This window comes from Papaver somniferum, chromosome 7 (assembly GCF_003573695.1).
Source record: "Papaver somniferum cultivar HN1 chromosome 7, ASM357369v1, whole genome shotgun sequence".
Taxonomy (NCBI): Eukaryota; Viridiplantae; Streptophyta; class Magnoliopsida; order Ranunculales; family Papaveraceae; genus Papaver; species Papaver somniferum.
Window position 1 is genome coordinate 148,230,176 of NC_039364.1, and position 22,311 is coordinate 148,252,486.

The following is a 22,311-nucleotide window of genomic DNA, read 5'->3' on the forward strand; positions in this document are numbered from 1 at the left end:
ATAAGAATACAATTTTTGGAATTGTGAATTCATAAGAACAAATATTGAGGGGTACAAACCGGCAAACAAAACAACAAAATGAAATCGTAAGAGGTTGAGCCCCAGCCGTAGGCCGGGGTGATACCTAGTACTTAATAGGGGTAATTGCATTTCATTCCTTGGATGCTCAACTGCCTATCAAGCTGTTCAAAGTAGGTGTGAACCCATTGACATTAGGCATGGCTAGGAAGGGAAACTGTCCGCTAATGCAAGTAAGGGCGAGCTTGCATAAGCCATTGACATTACATGCAAGGAAAGTACGATATGAGACTGACTTATGCACCCTTGCGACAAGCAGGATGTGTGCGTACATTTCAGCTCAAGGACCGAGCCAAATTAAGTATGTGGAAATAGGCTATGCATGAGTCTAAGGCATGCCTGGGAAGTACTCAGAAGCCACTGATGCATACAACGCATTGGCATTAGCCTTCAACGCTTTATATCCTTCACAGAGCAAGGGCAAATTGGATCAGTTTGGAAGCTGTATCATGCTTACAAAGCATTCTTACAAGGGGAAATGGACATGAATTTGCGAAGCTAGAAACGAAGCTTTAAGGTCTGACAACTATCATTAGAATTGCGCATCTGGAGTTATGGCCTGCGCTCCCTGGCGCATTAGGAGAAATTTTCCTATCAGTCGCAACTTTCCAAACGGTCACCCAACTTGGTACTGCTCGTCTTCTATCGGTCCGTTGTAGTTGGCTCGCTACTCCTGTCGCAAGCTCGCTACTCCTGTCGCAACCCATGATTGGCTCGCTACTCCTGTCGCAAGCTCGCTACTCCCATCACCACGCCAATGACGAAACACACCTCTTTTTTTTCATCCTGGTTAACGACAGGCTGTGCAGGAAAACCACACAGGCAGAAAATCTACACTCTATTAATGACATTTACTTGAATTTGGTACATGACCAAGACTTCCATGCACCAACCGGAAGAACCTAAGATGCATATTGCATACATCATGGTCCGTCCCTAGGCAATAATCTCATGGGTTTCACGAGCAATCCAGGTAAAAGATCCTAGCTCAGATTTGGCCAGCCTTCTACCCTGACACCCCTAAAAAAATACTACTTTATAACAGAAGCTTGCTGGAAATAGTCTTTCAATGACTCCGACGACGGTCAAGTGAAAAAGGTAGTCCAAACTCTCCAACCAATATCAAACCATGGCAAGAATATATAATGATTATAAGGTGCCGCTTTACCCTCGGGCAAACTAACAAAGTAACATGAACCTAGAGAAATAACAGTCAAACTAATACTAATGAGCAGAAAAGCAAAGTACACTATTCCAGTATCTGATATTGTATACGACTGTTCACTATGGACCAACTAAGGTTTCATTCCCCTCGGGCTCTCACTCTACCACCTCAAACTTCATATATAGCTGGAGTGCTTGCGACAGTATAATTAGCACCAAGCATCTAACTAACAAACCAAACCATTGGCTGAGGTTTCCAGAATTCTCTTCACCTCCGTTTCTGGTTCAGTGAGATCAACTGGGGACTGAAAAAGAAAATGGGACTCAGAGATCTGGACTCCATGGAAAAATATATCTAGAAAAGCCCTTATTCACAAACCTTCCCATAGATGTTTGCTTTAGTTGGAGAAGCTCCAGCTGCAAGTAATAGACGCACAACTTCCACATGTTCTCCTCTAGCCGCATGATGGAGAGGCTGCACATGAAAACAATTCTGTCCAATATCAATCGGTAATTTTAGGAAAAGGAAAATAATTTCATTTCATTTCCACTTACTGTGTCACCTTCCACATCAACTGTGTTCAACATCTTGTTAACAAGATCGGGGTTGCCAGCAGAGTTGATTAGAAGCTGCACAATTTCAGCAAATCCTGCCAACACCCATCACATAAAAGTAGATTATAAAACTTGTAAAGACATAACTCATAATGACTCAACTAGGTGCACTTTAAATTAGTGGACAAGTGATACCTCCTGCACAAGCATCGTGAATAGGAATTGCACCATCCTCATCCTTAGCCTCCATGCTAGCTCCCCTCTCCAAAAGTAACTACAAGAGAATGCTAATAAAGACTTCACCCCAAGAAAAGAATATACTTCCCTATACCTTGTACCAGAAAACAAAAGTTCAACCAGAAGAAGAAAAGATAATAAAGCAAGATAACCAACCTGGACACAAGGCAGATACCCATACAGACAGGTCAGGTGGAGGGCGGTATCCCCGTCTTCCACGGGTTCATCGATATTCCCAGTCAAAATATCTGAATTAATCCATGGAGGGAACTCAATCAACAGAAATAACAAATTGTGCACCTAAATATCAGTCCAATCCATTACATTCGAAATTAAGAAACATATCAGTCACAACAAAGTTGAAAAGGCAATACAGGCTAATATTCAGCAGTAACGCATTATCATGATATCATTTGTTTGTTATCACCAAATTATTTTGAGTTATCAGTTTCAAAGGTACCCGACTCTCACAAGAACCCTGACTTGTTCAACCAATCAAAACCCCAACTTATAGAAGATGTAAAACCTAACATACCCTTAGTTTGATTAGATTAATAGACTACTTAACAAAAATAATCACGCTAAAGGAGTTAAGAAAATTGTAAAGATTTATACCTAGAGCATGGCGAAGGGCGTCGACGTTGCCGAGCTGAGCAGCCTCAGCTAGAGCACGAAGATGTGGAGGAGTTGTATCAATATTGATATCCATCTCGAGTTCTTCTTCCCCGAATATACCTTCTTCTTCATCATCTTCAAGTCCATTAGGTCTAGCCGGAACTGCCATTTTTGCTTTTGCTTTTTAAGATTTTGATCTGTGTGTTTACAGAGTTAGAGAGAGAGAATGGGGTTTTGCTGGTTGGGTGTTTGAGGATTTTTATTAGTCGGGTTACTTGGGAATACTAGCCTTTCTCGAGCCCAATTAAAGTAAGGGAACAGGTGTTTGTAGATTTTTTAGAGCTAGGAATTACTAGTTAATCCAAAACCGGTTACTGTGAAGTCCAATCGCAGAAAAAAAATTATTTGCTACCAGATTTTGTACTCTCTCGTCCAACACACGTGCGAGACCTTATGCTCTGCCTTTTCTTAAATACCGAAAATCACCCTTCGTGTACAATACCGATATAGATGATATACTTCAGTTCTACACGAATAAAGTTCTCGATCTCTTCTCTGGTGATGGTGAACTTTTGTTCTTAATTCCTAGTTTTTTTATGACTTTCGATCCGATTTGATATATTTTTCTTTTTGTGATTCATAGATTCGTACCTTGTTTTAATTGAATTGGATCTACTTGACACTACTGAAATTGATAATAAGGTTCTTCCATTTAAGCTTCTTGAAGATGGGAAAATTGGGAATTCGTCGATTCCGATTTTCAAAACTTGGTGGTCTTTGGAAGATAAAATGAATGGGTTATTAAAGAGCCTAAAATCAAATGATTTTTTTTCCAGCTTTGTCACCGTTTTCAGTTCACTGGACTTATATAGCTTTGGATTCAAGATGCCAAAACTACGAGACTTTTTTTCATGTAAGTATTTGCGTTCCTAGTATCTCATAATATAATTTTTATATTCAAATCTGGATCTCAATTCTTTTTGTTGTTGTTGATTTTGTTTAGATGTTTGAATTTTACACATCAAAGGTACATAGCGTAAAAATGAAATGAGAGGCAACCGGAATATTTTCGGTTATTGAATGAGTTAAACTAAGATGATTTACTAATATAATAGAGAATGAGTTTTTCAGTGTTTCTAATAATCATTCTCCCTAGTTCAAATTCATCTCTCTCTTGTGAACGGTCCATGAACGTCCGTATCCTACTCCTGTGAGTTCATAGGGTTTTCAAAACAAGAGTTTCCTTCCCCTGTTTACAAATACATATATACTCTTTGTTGTGTTATTCCATCGCTATCAAAAAATTATATAGAGAACTCTGCAAAATCTCAAGAGATAATGCATCTTGATATGGAGGAAGACACTCAAGGACGTGAGTCAATTCAAGAGATGGTTCTAAAGAAGATGATTGAAAGAAAGGATCACAACTCCTGGATTAATGATTCTATCAAGGATTTAACTCGTTTTCAGAACGATTCAAAGGTCGAGTTTGCGAATCTTCAATTGCAAATAAACCAACTCTTAGATGGTCATGCCAAAATCCTTGCTAATAAGAATATTTTGATACGGAATCAAAAGAATCTCATCATGGACTGTGTCAAGGCTAGACAGCTTGCTCGGATTGTTGATCGTAAAGTTAGTGTTCTAACTCACGAACATGGTGTGTCTACGGTCAAGAGAGTAAAGGAAATCAGTGATACCTTCTTTGACGGATTCATTGAAAGGTATGAGGTTCTCAATGAACTGTGATTTTATTTTGTCAAGTAAATCTTCTTATGAAAAATTTTATTCTTGTGTTTTAGGAAGAATAACTAGAGTTTGGAATAGCCATTATTGTGATTACACATAGCTATGTCCAATATTTTCATCTTCATGTTTTTAGGCTTATTTTAAATTATAAAAAGTTGTTTGGAAGCTGGTTTTTGTAGTCTTAATCTTTATGATATATTGCAAATTTATTATGGGATATGTGTGTTTGCGTCCGTGAACTATGATTGTCCCATATCTTGTCAAAAGCTAAGTCTTTCGTATGTCGATATGCATGTATTGATAAAAGAATGAATGGACTTTTGGCATTACAAAAGTTTTAAGCCTATTATATGTCATTATGCAAATATTGATGGAAGATAGGATGAACTTTTATTTACGAGGATTATGTAAATTGTATGTCATTGTGCAAATAGTGATGGAAAATAGAATGAATCCTTGTCTATTCCGCAATATTGATCTTCCCTGATCCATTTTTATATATGTACTGTGTTGCTCCATAAGTTTTCTTATGATTGAACATAATCAATTGAATCGATCATTTTATGGTTTGTTTAGTTGTGTTGCTCCGCAAGCTCCCTTATGTTGAGCATGACCAATTGAATTGATCACTCTCTTGTGATGAATTTAGTTGTATATTCCGATTAAATTAATCATGGGTTTTCTTATGGTTAATTTAATTGAGTATCTTTGGATTCAAATTAATATTCGTATGTGATTTGTTATGTCCAAAGAAATCCTTCTTTTCTTGTGAAAGTAAGGTCGCTCTTGTTGTTCTTTCGATAATGACATATTATGGGGGAGAGTTCTTAATTGAACTTGTGCTTAATTGCCAAATCTTTGTGGGGAGTGCGGCTGTGGAATATTATAGGGGTTATCTTGTATCTTTATAAACTCCTTGATGAAAGCATTTAGCTTCGGCTATATGATTGCATCTAAAAAGTTGATATGTGCTTTCTTTTGGACATGAGATGTCTCTATGGAAATTTCATTAGGATCCCACTAGTTTTCGTACCTTTGCCAATTTTATTGACAAAAAGGGGGAGAATTAATGTGTAGTTCACACTACAAATACATATGGTTTTCGGATCATTACGTAAGGGGGAGTAGTTTCCATGTGAGATGGATTATTGACTAAGGGGGAGTGGTTTCCATGTGAGATGGATTATTGACTAAGGAGGAGTGATACATATCACCATAGTATTATTGTCGAAGTTGTGATACAATTGAACTTTGATGTTGTATAATAATACTATGACACTGTATAACAATGATTGAGAATTCTTGTTTTCTCATTGCTATAGCTACGGATTTTCAACAACGGTGATACTAAACTTACAACCTTTGGGATCATTGGAGTACTTGGAAGTGACTAAGATTTCGAGTAATGTTGAAGATCAGGCATGTGGAAGAAGAGATACAAAAGTAATTTATTTATTTTTTGTATTCCACATGTATTAATAGTTTTGTCACTAATATTGACAAAGGGGGAGATTGTTAGAGCACCGCTCGGTCGAACTCGCATACGTTGCTATCTCAAGCATCACTACGCCAAAACCAGGATTTTGTAACAGTGCAACCTGTCACAATTTATTTTCCAGTCAGAGATACACCTGTGATAAGTCTTGCAACAGTTATAACTATTATTAAATTTTGTATTCGTGATAACAATTAGGAATATTAAATTCTTTTATTAGTCACAATAATATTTGTTGACAATTTTACAGACAATCACAATTAAAATTCAAAGTGATGATTCCACCCAAATATTTCACCACATCTAAAACAACCCCAAAATTATAACACTTTGAATTTTACTTGTCACCAATTTTCCCACATTTGTACAAACTAACAATTATATTTCATTTCTATAAATCAAAATACATTTTTCTTTTTTTTTTAAATTTTATTAATATCAGAAAACAGAATCAAGACCAAGTCAACAAGTCATGACTTTATAGAAATTTGACTTTGACATATATCTGCTTTTTCCTAAAACGGTGAAAATTACCAGACTATCCTTATCGTAATAAGTGCAATAACAATTCCGAAGATTGTGAAAATGACCAGACTACCCTTATCGGAAATAAGTAAAGTAAATATTACATAATGTTAAAATGACCATATTACCCTTAATGGAAAAAAGTGCAACAAAATATTATGCAGACTGTGAAAATGACCAGACTACCCTTATCATAAATAAGTGAAGTAAATATTACAGACTATGAAAATGACCATATTACCCTTAATGGAAATTAGTGCAATAAATATTATGAAAAATGTGAAAATGACCAGACAACCTTATCGGAAATAAGTAAAGTAAATATTACAGACTGTGAAAATAAGCATACAACCCTTATAAGAAATAAGTAAAGTAAATACTACAGACTGTGAAATTGACCATTTTACCCTTAGTGGAAATAAGTGCAATAAATATTATGAAGACTGTGAAAATGACCAGATTACCCTTATCGGAAATTAGTAAAGGAAATATTACACATTTTGAAACGATCATATTACCCTTACTGTGAAAATGACCATATTACTCTTACTAGAAATAAGTGCAATAAATATCATGAAGACTACAAAAATGACTATATTACCCTTACTAGAAATAAGTGCAATAAATATCATGACAATGACCAAACTACCATTATCAAAAATAAGTAAAGTAAATATTACATACTATGAAAATGACTATTTTACCCTTACTGGAAATAAGTGTAATAAATATTCTGGAGACTGTGAAAATGACCATACTACCCTTATCAGAAATAAGTAAGGTAAATGTTACAGACTATGAAAATGACCATATTACCCTTACTGGAAATAAATGCAAAAAATATCATGTAGACTATGAAAATAACCAAACTACCCTTATCAAATATAAGTAAAGTAAATATTAGAGACTGAAAATGATCATATTACCCTTACTGGAAATAAGTGCAATAATTATCATGGAGACTATGAAAATTACCAAACTACCTTATCAAAAATAAGTAAAGTAAATATTACAGACAATGAAAATGACCACTTTACCCTTATTGGTAACATATGCAATAAATATTATGGAGACTGTGAAAATGACCAGACTACCCTTACTGGAAATTAGTGCAATAAATATTATTGAGAGTGTAATTTGGTCATTTTCACTGTCAGTAAGGGTAATTTACTTTACTTATTTCCGATAAGTGCAATCTAATTTCTAGTAAGGGTAATTTGGTCATTTTCACTGTCAGTGATATTTACTTTACTTATTTCCGATAAGTGTAATCTGGTCATTTTCACAGTCTCCATAACATTTATTGCACTTATTTCCCCTAAGGGTAAAATGGTCATTTTCACAGACTGTAATATTTACTTTACTCATATCCGAAAAGGGTGGTCTGGTCATTTTCAAAGTCTCCATAATATTTATTGCACTTATTTCCAGTAAGGGTAGTATGGTCATTTTCACAATCTGTAATATTCACTTTACTTATTTCTGATAAGGATAGTCTGGTCATTTTGACAGTCTCCATAATATTTGTTGCACATATTTCCAGTAAGGGTAAAATAGTCATTTTCACATTATGTAATATTTACTTTACTTATTTTGATAAGGGTAGTCTGGTCATTTTCACAATCTCCATAATATTTATTTCACTAATTTTCAGTAAGGGTAGTATGGTCATTTTCACCGTCTGTGTGATATTTATTGCACTTATTTCCAATAAGGGTAGTTTGGTCATTTTGACACTCCATAATATTCATTGCACTTATTTCCAGTAGGGGTAAAATAGTCATTTTCACAGTCTGTAATATTTACTTTACTTTTTTTTATAAGGGTAGTCTGGTCATTTTCACAGTCTCCATAATATTTATTTCACTAATTTCCAGTAAGAGTAGTATAGTCATTTTCTCCGTCTGTGTGATATTTATTGCACTTATTTCCAATAAGGGTAGTTTGGTCATTTTGACAATCTCCATGATATTTATTGCACTTATTTCCAGTAAGGGTAAAATAGTCATTTTCACAGTCTGTAATATTTACTTTACTTATTTTTGATAAGGGTAGTCTGGTCATTTTCATAGTCGCCATCATATTTATTTCACTAATTTCCAATAGGGTAGTATAGTCATTTTCACCGTCTGTGTGATATTTACTACACTTATTTCTAATAAGGGTAATTTGGTTATTTGGACAGTCTCCATGATATTTATTGCATTTACTTCCAGTAAGGGTAAAATAGTCATTTTCACATTCTATAATATTTACTTTACTTATTTTTGATAAGGGTAGTTTGGTCATTTTCACTGTCTCTGTGATATTTATTAACTTATTTCTAGTAAGGGTAATATGGTCATTTTCACAATCTGTAATATTTACTTCACTTATTTCTGGTAAGGGTAGTATGATCATTTTAACTGTATCCATGATATTTATTACACTAATTCCTAGTAAGGGTAACATGGTCATTTTCACTGTCTGTGTGATATTTATTGCACTTATTTCCAGTAAGGGTAATACGGTCATTTTCACAATCTGTAATATTTATTTCACTTATTTCCGATAAGGGTAGTATGGTCATTTTCACTATCTCCGTGATATTTATTGCACTAATTTCAAGTAATGGTAATATGGTCATTTTCACGGTTTGTACTATTTACTTTACTTATATCCAATAAGGGGCAATATTGTCATTTTCATTGTTTGTACTATTTACTTTACTTATTTCGGATAAGCGTAACATGGTCAAGTCTAACATGGTCATTTTCGTGATGTTCGATTCTGATATATTTCATCTTTCGTCCATCCGAACAGGGAACTCAAGTCTAACTCTAGTAATCTTTCGACGCGGGTTGTTCGATTCTGATATATTTCATCTTCCGTTCATCTGAACGGGAAACTCAGGTCTAACTCTAGTAATCTTTGAACCCGGGATGTTCCATTCTGATATATTTTGTCTTCAGTTCACCCGAACGGGAAACTCAAGTCTAACTCTAGTAATCTTTGAACTCGGGATGTTCGAATCTGATAAATTTCATCTTCAGTTCATCCGAACGAGAAGCTCATGTCTAACTCTAGTAATCTTTGAACCTGTGATGTTCATTTCTAAAAGAAATTGTCTTCAGTTCATCCGAACGAGAAACTCATGTCTAATCTTTCAACGCGGGTTGTTCGATTCTGATATATTTCATCTTCCTTTCATTTGAACGGAAAACTCAGGTCTAACTCTAATAATCTTTGAACCCGGGATGTTCCAATCTGATATATTTTGTCTTCAGTTCACCCGAACGGGAAACTCAAGTCTAACTCTAGTAATCTTTGAACCCGGGATGTTCTAATCTGATAAATTTCATCTTCGGTTCATCCGAACGAGAAGCTCAGGTCTAACTCTAGTAATCTTTGAACTAGTGATGTTCATTTCTGATATATTTCGTCTTCAGTTCATCCGAACGAGAAACTCGGGTCTAACTCTAGTAATCTTTGAACCCGGGATGTTCCAATTTGATATATTTTGTCTTCAGTTCACCCAAACGGGAAACTCAAGTCTAACTCTAGTAATCTTTCAACGCGAGTTATTCGATTATGATATATTTCATCTTCCGTTCGGATGAACGGAAAACTCAGGTCTAACTCTAGTAATCTTTGAACCTGGGATGTTCCAATCTGATATATTTTGTCTTCAGTTCACCCGAACGAGAAACTCAAGTCTAACTCTAGTAATCTTTGAACCCGGGATGTTCCAATCTGATAAATTTCATTTTCAGTTCATCCGAACGAGAAGCTCAGGTCTAACTCTAGTAATCTTTGAACTAGTGATGTTCATTTCTGATATATTTCGTCTCCGGTTCATCCGAACGAGAAACTCAGGTCTAATCTTTCAACGCGGGTTGTTCGATTCTGATATATTTCATCTTCCGTTCATCCGAGCGGGAAACTCAGGTCAATTATAGTAATCTTTGAACCCGAGATGTTCCAATATGATATATTTTGTCTTCAGTTCATCCGAACGAGAAACTCAAGTCTAACTCTAGTAATCTTTGAACCCGGGGTGTTCGAATCTGATATATTTCATCTTTAGTTCACCCAGACGGGAAGCTCATGGCTAACTTTAGTAATCTTTGAACTCGGGATGTTCGATTCTGATATATTTCATCTTTCGTTCATCCTAACGGGAAACTCAGGTTTAAATCTAGTAATCTTTGAACCTGAGATGTTCCAATTTGATATATTTTGTCTTCAGTTCACCCGAACGGGAAACTCAAGTCTAACTCTAGTAATCTTTCAACCGGGTTGTTCGATTCTGATACATTTCATCTTCCGTTCATCCGAATGGGAAACTCAGGTCTAACTCTAGTAATCTTTGAACCCGGGATGTTCCAATCTGATATATTTTGTCTTCAGTTCACCTGAACGGGAAACTTAAGTCTAACTCTAGTAATCTTTGAACCCGGGATGTTCAAATCTGATAAATTTCATCTTCAGCTCATTCGAACGAGAAGCTCATGTCTAACTCTAGTAAGCGTTGAACTAATGATGTTCATTTTTGATATATTTCGTCTTCAGTTCATCCGAACGAGAAACTCAGGTCTAATTCTCGTAATATTTGAACCCGTGATGTTTAATTCTGATATATTTCGTCTGCAATTCATCCGAATGAGAAGTCTAACTCTAGTAATCTTTGAACCCGTGATGTTCAAATATGATATTTTCTGTTTCCAATTCATCCGAACGAGAAACTCAGGTCTAACGCTAGTAATCTTCGAACCTGTGATGTTCAATTCTGATATATTTCATCTTCAGTTCATCCGAACGAGAAACTCAGGTCTAACTCTAGTAATCTTTTAACCCAGGGTATTCCAATCTGATATATTTTGTCTTCAGTTCACCCGAACGGGAAACTCAAGTCTAACTCTAGTAATCTTTGAACCCGGGATGTTCCAATCTGATAAATTTCATCTTTAGTTCATCCGAACGAAAAGCTCGGGTCTAACTCTAGTAATCTTTGAACATGTGATGTTCATTTCTGATATATTTCGTCTTCAGTTCATCCGAACGAGAAATTTAGGTCTAACTCTCGTAATATTTGAACCTGTGATGTTTAATTCTGATATATTTCGTTTGCAGTTCATCAGAACGAGAAACTAAAGTCTAACTCTAGTAATATCTGAACCTGTGATGTTCAAATATGATGTATTCTGTTTCCAGTTCATCCGAACGAGAAACTCAGGTCTAACTCTAACAATCTTTGAACATGTGATGTTCGAATCAGATATATTTCGTCTTCAGTTCATCCGAACGAAAACTCAGGTCTAACTCTAGCAATCATTGAACTCGTGATGTTTGAATCTGATAGATTTCATCTTCAGTTCCTCAGAATGAGAAAGTCAGGTACAACTCTAGTAATCTTTGAACCTGGGATGTCCAAATCTGATAAATTTCATCTCCAGTTCCTCCGAATGAGAAACTCAGGTCTAATTCTAGTAATTTATGAATCTGAGATGTTAAAATAAGATATATTTTATCTTCAGTTTATCTGAATGAGAGTCTATCTCTAGTAATTTTTGAACCTGAGATGTTAAAATCAGATATATGGCCTCTTCAGTTCATCCGAATGAGAAACTCAGGTCGAACTCTACTAATTTGTGAACCTGAAAGGTTAAAATAAGATATATTTCATATTCAATTCTGGGATATTCAATTCTGATCCAACGTTAAAAACAACATAAACAAAGAGGTTGTCATACGAACTGGTGACCTGTCCCAAACAATCTGCACAAATTCATTCCCAAGGCACACGTACACCACTGCTTCCTCCTAAAGGCTGTACAATGCAGAGTCTCGTTGGGCAAAGTTTGACCACTGCTTCCTCCTAAAGGCCGTACAATGCTAACGGTTTCTTTGTTTTATCCCTTTAAAGACTACGGGACTAATGCTGATGATTTGACATTTTTTGAGATGGATTTTTACTTAATTTCCTGGGTTAATATTTTTCTTTGATCTTATTGGCTTAATGATAGCTATGATTCTGTATTAGCTGTAAATCAGCTGTTAGTGTGGGGTGGGTGCACAAACTTCTTTTAACTTCTTTTTGTATAACTATTGATCCTAGTTCATATTTTCTTTTTAATTACGTTGGTGTTTGATGAGGTTCTGATGTTATTTGTGGCAGGGCGATGGACGTGCTTCTGTAGTGCTAGTAATTTTGACCCTATGAATTTACTTGCAAATTACAGTTTTAAGAAGTAGTCTCATAAATATTTATGTTCTTTTTGGCCAATGACTGATTTTTTTTCCCTGTGCGTCAGGATGCTATTTTATCTATCGAGTGCTTTTAACTTAAAATCCTATCAGTTTTAATTGTGTATTCTCTCTCATCATATGCTTTGCTATTTCATATGTTTCCACCTCTAAATATTTAACTATACGTACTAATTTCTTTTACAATCATTAAACAAGATCAAGACCATGATGACCAGTTAGAATGTCATTTTTACACTTTAAAAGTAATGAAGGTAGCTACTCAGAATTTCAACCCAGCAAACATGATCAGAAAAAGTTGGGATCGTTATAGAGATGTAACTTGTAAGTATATAGTCGGATTCACGCCGTAGTCACTTAGTCATTAATTATCCATGGATTGACTGGCGTTTTCTTGTTGATGAGGAATGCCGCACTAGTAGAAAGTAGGTTTCGATGACCCACATCAGATACCCTCGCTGACAGTAGCCGATACATAGCGGTCTCTGATTCGGTAAAAACAGATAAAAATTCCGAGAGCTTAATAAGCGGTTTCTGAATTAAAATATTTATTTACTATTTTGTCATCCAGGAGCTACCGATTCAACGCCTCGACCTCCGAGATCTGATAGTTCCATTTTGCACGGTCAAGATTCAACTTTGGTATTATCGAACTTCGGTATTATCGAGCCTATATATATCTCGATATCTTTTTCCCACTTTACTTTTCCCAAACCTTATCCGCAGCAGAACACCTACTCCCTAAACACCACCACCACGAACCAGAGTCCACCATGAATTTTTTCACTTGAAAACCTAATAGAAACCCAATGGAAACTCGATAAAGCTTCACATCTCTTAATTTTTTGCAGGGTTTTACTTTTTCAAACAACATCATGTAAAGTTAGGGTTTGAATTCAAGTTCTTTTCTTACAACTTTATTTTTTGATCTGGTTGATTCTCTTTACTGGGTTTTAACCATTTTTCGATTAATGGTGGATTTCAGGTTGATTTCTCAATTTGGTGCGGTTATTAGGGTTCATCAGGTACAATAGTTGAGTTTTAAAAAAATTTTATTTTCTTTTTGTTGATTTGGTTGATTCTCTTCATTGGGTTTTAACCATATTTCGATTATTGGTTTATTTCAGGTTGATTTCTCAATTTGGTGCGGTTATTAGGGTTTGATTTTACAAAGGTACAGAATTTGGATTTTTTTTCTTTTCTTTCAACTGGATTTTATATTAGGGTCTAGGTAATGGGTGGATATGTTTATTTGTAACTGATTTTGATGTGAATTTTTTATCCGATTTTGGGATTTGTTTAGATTCAGTTGTTAACTGATTTTGTCTCAGTTGATATGAAAGGATCCTCCGGTAGATACGTAGATACTTGGAATGGTAGATAATATATTCTTGGATTTTTACTTAACATAGGAAACTAATTATTCTTATTGCAGTAGATTGGATTTCATGAATTGAGTAGCATATTCTTATTGACGGAAAAATGACATTTATGAAGTCTATATATCTACAGACTACCACCTTTACTGCTGTCACTTGTGAGTACTGATGATATCATGTGCTATAATATAAGTAATTGATTAGTTTACATCATATCAGTCCCACCTTTCTTCTTGGTTAGCAGGTTATACCTTCTCTATCCGTCATATTACAAATTTTCTTGTACTCGACTCAAGAGGTATATATGCTTAGGTGTTTTTGTAGTCTTCTGCTTGTGAAAGTGATGTTAAAACTCAGAAGAAAAAGTGATAGGAACTGTGTTAGGTGTCAGATATTGGGATGGGTTGGTAATTTTTGTGTGAATTTGTCATCTTTTAGTTCAAGTTATAGATGGTTTTCATTGTATACCATTAATATTGCGTATCTAACATGGTATGCTAATTTCTGCTTATGTTTTAATTACTTAACATGTTCAATTTGTTATCTGTATAAGCTAGAAACTGTGTAGACAGTATGACTAGTTGTTACATTTTTGTATCAGATTTTTTATTCTAGGTACTGACTTTAATAAATTTCGAAAGCTTGCATCATATGGGTAGTACAAAAGATATTTCAAATTGTTAACATGAGAAGTTTAACCTTTATTATTTCATTACCATGGATTTTAAGGTCTCTCTTTTGTTTTCATTGAATGATTTTAGGGAATGAATGATCTGCGTGCGTTCTCTATGTGCATATCTAGTGCCCAAATCTGATAAACGTTAAGGTCTCTGTCTGTCAATCATGATAAATATTCATATCTGATGTCTAAATATTCATTCCATCTTTAACCTCTGCCGTGTGAATGTTATTCTACATCTTTATTATAGAAATTTGATAATAGGTGAGTATGCCGTTGCCCAACACAAGCAACATTTTTCATAGCTTATATCTTAGTTCAACATTTTACTCTTTGTAAGGAATGTTCTTTGCATCATGAGACCTTTTATAAACTTCAACTTGTTCACAGGCTGAGCTTTTTGACAAGTTCCTCGATGTGAAAATCCTTGCGATTCCTCTGGATTTGCTGTTTGATGAGGAGGAAGATGAAATTGTTTTTAAATTATTGAGCAGTGGTTGTAGAGTGCATCTTACTGGTTACCATGATGGAAACGGTAATGGTGGAGATCAAGGTGAATCTTATTTATCACTGTCAATCTTTTTATTTTTATTTTCTTTTGTCTTTAGCTTATGTCCTGTATCAAGCATGAGTATGATAAGACCACAATCGTTTATTATCATAGTATTTAGGGCTTGTTCTTATATGTTTCTCACTTTTACATATGGATAGGCATGTTGGTTTAGGATAAGCAGAATCGTTCTCATGGTTAATGTTATATTCTGGTTGCAGAGTGATGTAGCAGCATCTGAAGCAAACAAGGAAAGTGATGATCCCAAAATAGGGATGAGAAGGAAGTTGAGGCCAAGAAATACGATGACGGAAAGGTACCTGGTTGACCATATTTTATTTCAGTTTTTTTATATAGTAGCCAACCCAAAGTAAGCCACACTGTTCCATAATAAATATCTTGCAGGGGAAGATACGTATGAACCTTTCTTAAGTTAAGTGTTCAATCATGATCATTAGTACAGTGGTGAATATTTTCTCTATTGTCTGCTTGCACTAGTTGTGTTCAACGAGAGGAAGTTAAAATAAACTAATCTCTGTCACATAATCTGCATAAGGTTTTATTTGTAAAACTAAAAAAGAGCAATCTGAAATACGTTGTGGAAATATGTTTCTCCTGCTTTTCACTGTGTGCAACTGCAACATAAACATTGACTACATGGTAAAGCTTATTTTGAAGTCTTTGCTGGTCATTTTTTATCATCAATCTATATCAATTAAAACTTATTTTGAAATCTTTGCTGGTTGTTTTGTTTTAATCCAGGATGATGCAGCTTTGACTGGCATTTGCTTGTTGATGAGGAATGCTGGCCGGAATTCTCTAGGGAAAACTGATGATTTGAACTTTTTTTGGGTTCTTGGTTTATTCCATTTAAGCAGTCTCTTTTCCAAATGATGTATTGATTGTTTAACTGGTTTGTTTTACATGCCCTCAAAATTGATCCAAGTGATGTTGTTGTATGTATCCAGTTAGTGGGTTTAAAGCACCAAAGTGAGTTTGGCCATCTAGATTGTCTAGGGAAGATTCTCAACAACGAATTAATGGCAGAACCTTGCTTCTCAATTGAGCGAGTTAGTTGGCATCGGAGATATAAATGGTGAAGTTTGGCAGGTAAATTCTAGACTGTATAAATAATTTTGAACTTTTTTAGTTAGGTTTGTAAAAGAAGTGCTGAAAATGTCCAGACTTGTTTGCAGGTGCTCATGGTAAGGAAGGTGGTGGTGGGCATCAAGTGACTTCTTAACCCATGGAAGGAAAGACCCTGCAAGTGGAGGCGGCAACATTCATAAAAGTATCTTTCTTGGTTTGACGATTTCTAGGTGCAAGAAAGGTTCATGTTGACACCTCTATATACTGAATGTCTTATCTTAGTTCAATTTTATACGGCAGTAGAGAAACTAAATTATTTGGACATTTTTTTAAATTGCTCTTGCAGTGTGTTTAGCAGATTGGATTCAGGATAACTTAATTTGTCTTAATAGGGTTTTTGACAGTCGAGAATATGTTAATCCAGACTTTGCTTCTCTTAAAACTTATTGAATTTGCGGATTTTCAGGATAACTCACTTTGTCTTAATAGGAGTTTTTGACAATCAAGAAAATGTTAATCCCTTAGATTTTGCTTCTCTTATAACTTATTGTATTTGCGAACAAATGTTGAGCATAACTTTGTAACTGTCTACTCTATTTTTATTTTATTTCTAAAACATAGACCTGTAATGGTAGCAGAGATGATAGCAAAAGTATACATCTAACAAGTTGAGGAATATTTCAATAATTCATGTCTACTTGACTTTATTTGTTAGTTAATAGTTCAGTGAACATTATTGGAGCTAGGTAACTCCATTCTAGTGGTATTTTTTTTTTTAATTCATAAGCAATAAGAATTGGTGCCCTCAGTTTCGGATACCTCTTTTTCTTTGTATGTTGTGTTTGTAAAATGGGTACATTTGGACAGGCGTTACGTCTTATATAGCTTGTTAAAGTATCCGGACTAGTAATTCAATCTTCAGGTGGTTCATAGGTGTGTTATTCTGAAATGACTTCTACTCTTACTATATTACTTTTTATAAATCGAACTTTCTAGTTAGTTTAAATTGTATTTAAACTTGAATCTTGTTCTTTCTCAGTTAAATGGTTGGAGCAAAGATATGTTATTGGAAACAACAATTTTACTATGTTATTACTAACATTATTTTTTTATGTATTGTTGCAGACTAAATCGGTTCTTGGCCTTCAGAAGCAACCATTTCACACGGTATTTCTGTGGTCATTTTACTTTATGTTCTTGTTGAAGATCATGTATGTTAGTCATATAAGATCGGTTATACACATAGTTCGTGTATCTTTACCGTGCTTGTAAATTGGTTATATAAGATCACGGTTATACACATAGTTCGTGTATCTTGTGGAAAATGTATGAATTGTGCATTGATAATGTATGAAATATGAATTACGGATTGAAAATGAGCATATTGCAATGGTGTATCAGGCTTAATATTACAGGTCTGTAAACTGGGAAATCCAGGTTCATGATGATGACCTGGAAAAGTGTAACAAAAAATAACACGTGTCATCATCTCAGTATTTGTTGCAAATGAAAAGCAATAGGTTAAGTGTTACAATCTTCGTAGTTGAAGTCTGACACGTGTCCTCTAAAGAGTCGTTACAAAATAATAAGTAACATTTATAATTGTTGTGGTGTTTGTGGTGGTTTGATACACGTGTCAATCGTTGATTGTGGTAAAACAGTAACAGATAAAACCGTTAGGATAGATGTTTCTAGATGTGGCTTGTAGCTGTCCATTGTCACAGATAAAACTGTTACAAAACGCTATCACAAATATTAGTAACGACCTTTTTATAGCAGGTTATAACCGTTACAAATCTTATCAGTAGTAGGTATAGCCTGTGACAAAATCCTGGATTTGGTGTAGTGCATGTTTGTCAATTTTAGTGATCAAAACTATAAGTTTTGATTTCAAGTCTACTTATAGCTAAGTCTCGGACTACGATAGAAAGTGTAGTTGAGATCAAGACTCCATGGCGATCATCATACGAAGACGAAGAACTGCTCAAGGAACTGGTGGAAATTCATCGATTAAAAGGTATGTGGAGACTTGAACTTATCTATCACTCAAAAGTCTATCTATTCTATCTCCTATCTTAAGACAAAAGTCGTTTTGCTATATAGACTTTGATTATACACATTTGCTATTTCGAGCCGCGTTTATCTCGCTTATCTATTTCTCGAAATATATGTTGGTAAGCTTTTGCTTTGGCCAAGTTCATCTTTACTAGTGATGGAAGTCATATTAAGTTTCAAATACTTGAAAATTGCTTTGACAAACAATAGTCTGTAAACAACAACTATATAACGTCCTCTAAGAATGTTCCAATGATTGAAATGAGAGTTTAGATTATATAACCATGTTGGATATAAACATTGTGTGGTAACACATACATGTATGAGTCCTTATTCCTTGAACCAAAGTATGCGTACTTTGCTGCTCAGGAAAATCGGAACTAGAGTCCGCGAACCCAGTCCGCGTACTGTCGGAGGTTCTCGTCCCGAGAAAATCTGCCGGAGTTTGTGAATTGAAAACAAATTTATTCCGGGTACTTAAGTCCGCGTACTTAAGTTGGTTATTTTCTAAAAACGATTATTCATGAACTTAAAGTTATATAAACTAAGGAATGCAAGTTTGCACACCGTGACTATAAAGTTCATGAATCGATTCGAGTAAATCAAATCGTTTTTGCTTCGATTGTGTATTGTATACTTCTATAAGATCTAAGCAATTGGAAAACTCTCTAACTAGTTCATTTGAGTCATTTGAATTAGTTATGGGTAAAGAAGAATATGGTTGATATAAAAGTGCTCATATGGCTAACCATTTGGTTAACTACTGTTGAACCAACTAGATGTACATGTTTGGGTACGGTTACACAAACCTAAATGAATGTGCATTTCCTCTGTGTGTAACAAGCTAAGTTTCGATATAACGGTTGAAAGATATTAGCTTGAATCTAATCAGGTTTTCATCTAACGGTGAATATTGAATGCTTTGTTACTAAGCTAACATTGATTGCAAACCCTGATTTGAAAGATTATATAAGGGAGAACTCTAGCAACTGGGAAACCTACTCCGCAACCTCCTGTGTGATACTAGTTATATTAGCTAGAGTAGATTCTCCTTTAACCTTAGGTTTTCCTAAACCTTGTAGGTTAACGACTTGAAGACTTCATAGGGATTGTGAATCCAGACCGATACTACTTTCTTGTAGTTGTGTGATCTGATCTTGCTGTTTCTATCGTACGAGTACAATCCTAAGGATTGGATTGATATTGATATATACGATGGGCAAGATATAAAAGAAGTCACAAACATCTTCGTCTCATCATTTGTGATTCCGCGATATCTTCTTTCGCTAGTCGATTAAATTTATTGTGAGGTGATTGATAATTCTAGGATGTTCTTCGGGAATATAAGTCTGGGTTATTGATTGGTTCCTGTTCACCTTGATTTATCAAAAGACGAAACAAAACTCGTAGGTCTTTCTGCGAGAGACAGATTTATCTATTACCGTAGACTTTTCTGTGTGATACAAATTTGTTTATTAAAGTCTTCGACTTTGGGTCGTAGCAACTCTTAGTTGTGAGTGAAATCATCTAAGGGAATCAAGTGTGTAGTATCCTGCTGGGATCAGAGACGTAAGGAGCGCAACTGTACCTTGGATCAGTGTGCGATTGATTGGGGTTCAACTACAGTCCATGCCGAAGTTAGTTTGTAGTAGGCTAGAGTCTGTAGCGACTTAATACAGTGTGTGTTCAATCTGGACTAGGTCCCGAGGTTTTTCTGCATTTTCGGTTTCCTCGTTAACAAAACTTCTGGTATCTATGTTATTTATTTTCCGTATTATATTTGTTTATATAATTAAAGTATCACAGGTTGTGCGTTGAATCGATCAATTGGGAAATCCAACCTTTGGTTGTTGATTGATCCTTGAACATTGGTATTTGGTACCGTTCAAGTGATTTCTCTTGTATTCAATTAGACTCACAGATTTCTATTTGCTTGAGTAAGTATTGAATCGAGAAAGTGAGATATAACTCTTTGATATAATTTTATTAAGATTGAGTCTGACTGTCTAGTTGATTCTCTTAAAAGTATATTGGAGTTAGTCCATACAGATTGCTAATCGAAATATTGGGTGTGGTTGTTAGACCCCCGCTTTTTCAATATGCATTATGAATTTTCACACATAATATATAACTCAAAACTTCTATGGGTTTCACTCAGTACATTATCGATATGTACTAGTTTTTCACACAGGTACATATCAGTATGTACTAAAGTTGGGTTACGTTTTAGTTCATATATAGATGGTCTTTTGAATCAAATAATATATTTATTAATGCACTAAGGTTTTAGTACACATTGGTATGTACTATAGGATCATACATTGAATTGTCAAATATTTTTCAGGCTTATTGATTGTTCTCTATTTGGCATTTGCAGAGCATGGGAGATGTTGAAGAGGACATGCGTATTAGATAAAGAAAGAGACTGCACACATTGGATTAAATTATTCAAGGATTTGTTTTCCAAATAGATTGGATTTTTGATGATACTATGTGCATCTTCTTTAGGTTAAAAAATATTTATGTAGTGTCAATTATTTGTCAGAAGAATGTCCAAGAATATGTTATATACTTTCTTTTGTAAAGTTTGTTCAATAAGAATTTAAGTCTTAGCCAAATTAGAAACATTGTATTTAGACTACTTTATATTCAGCCAGTACGACTATAATAAAGTACAAATTGAACACTTAAAGTTCAAATTCACCCTTTGTTCAAACAATAACAAAGCAAATAACATTCTATAAATTAGAAATATCTAATAACATATCTACTGTCAGACTACTTCAATACAGTGATACACAATATCAGAAAACTACAGTACATATCAACATGTACTGATAGAATACTTCATTACACATCAATATGTACACATCAATGCTTTGCTTTTTACAACCTATCCCCTTGTCCTGCATAATCCCCACTTCTCCAGGCTACAACCCTACCTATCCATCTTGTAACTCAACGAATCCATCCTACAACCCTACCTGGTCTTCATACAACCCTAGATGCTTTTCTTACGCTTATTACCTGCATAATAACAAGTATCTAAAACTATATTACATATCAATACGAACCTACTACATATTTTCCATCACTAGAGCGAATGTAAGTACCAACGATACATATTGGCATGTAAGTAACTACTCAAGCTAAAAATATCAATAAGAGTATGCACACATTGGATTGATATGGATTCACCATTTACGGGGGTCGAGGGGGCAGCGCCCCCTCGTTATTAGATATTACCAACATAAATACCACTATGAGTATCAATATGTAGTTTTACATATCAATACATATCCTACATTACATAGCAAATGGGAAGAAAGCTATTGTACATTAAAATAGAGAACAATAACTAGGAAATGTACCTTCTTTCAAGGGTATATTTGCTTTCTTTCCCTTTTCTTTTGTTGAAGGAGTATCAACTTTTCTCGTCCTTCTTGATTTTGGTGAAGGAGCAACAGCTTTCCGGACAATGCTTTCCTCCCCTTTGTTGTTGGTGAAGGAGTAGCTGCTGGTGCCTTTTTTTTTGTTTTTTTGGTTTTTATTGTTGGTGCATTAGAAGTATAAGTATTTGATTGTAGTATCAAACATATTGCTACCACTAAATCTATCAGTATATTAAATATATCAATATGAATATGTAGTATAAATATGAATATTTTTCCCTTTTGCATGTTAGTGCATACTGATATGTACCTATTAGCTATATAAGATTAAGTACCAACAGTAAAGATCATTATATAATGATTCTTATTCAAGACAAGTTTTTCATATAATACACGTCAATATGTATTATTCCATAATAGTACATGTTGATATATACTGGCTTATATCTTTTCTTTTTATTCAAGCATGGTATGTACTTTCAGTGTTTCCAATCACAACAAAT

At 34.7% G+C, this 22,311-nt stretch overlaps 1 protein-coding gene and 1 long non-coding RNA gene across 8 annotated transcripts; one reads left to right on the forward strand and one right to left on the reverse strand.

The window, feature by feature from the left end:
- LOC113298699 (tankyrase-2-like) lies at positions 1-2,922 on the reverse strand. 2 transcript variants are annotated; one of them, XM_026547509.1, is made up of 6 exons: positions 2,650-2,922; positions 2,191-2,282; positions 1,993-2,071; positions 1,798-1,892; positions 1,622-1,717; positions 1-879 (listed from the first exon to the last, which is right to left on the reverse strand). In XM_026547509.1, exons 1-6 carry the CDS (start codon positions 2,816-2,818, stop codon positions 796-798), a joined length of 615 nt encoding a protein of 204 aa, XP_026403294.1. In that variant the 5' UTR covers positions 2,819-2,922; the 3' UTR covers positions 1-795. The 2 variants fall into 2 exon arrangements, with proteins under 2 accessions (XP_026403294.1, XP_026403295.1); XM_026547510.1 differs by lacking the exon at positions 1-879 and adding an exon at positions 1,197-1,547 and having other exon boundaries at positions 2,650-2,919.
- A 10,458-nt stretch (positions 2,923-13,380) lies between these two features.
- Positions 13,381-17,743, forward strand: LOC113298700. 6 transcript variants are annotated; one of them, XR_003334349.1, is made up of 10 exons: positions 13,381-13,546; positions 13,650-13,689; positions 13,792-13,838; positions 14,805-14,869; positions 15,113-15,275; positions 15,494-15,588; positions 16,035-16,382; positions 16,469-16,602; positions 17,229-17,294; positions 17,487-17,743. It is a non-coding gene; the product is annotated as an uncharacterized LOC113298700 (long non-coding RNA). The 6 variants fall into 6 exon arrangements; XR_003334348.1 differs by having other exon boundaries at positions 13,381-13,541; XR_003334347.1 differs by lacking the exon at positions 14,805-14,869 and having other exon boundaries at positions 13,381-13,552.
- Positions 17,744-22,311: the final 4,568 nt, after the last annotated feature.

Bases quoted from the DNA above. Each gene is read 5' to 3' on its own strand.
- LOC113298699 (XM_026547509.1), bottom strand. From the start codon at position 2,818: ATGGCAGTTCCGGCTAGACCTAATGGACTTGAAGATGATGAAGAAGAA. The intron at 2,072-2,190 runs GTTGGTTATCTT...ATTCTCTTGTAG, and splicing joins GGTATCTGCCTTGTGTCCAG to TTACTTTTGGAGAGGGGAGC. The intron at 1,893-1,992 runs GTATCACTTGTC...GGGTGTTGGCAG, and splicing joins TCACGATGCTTGTGCAGGAG to GATTTGCTGAAATTGTGCAG.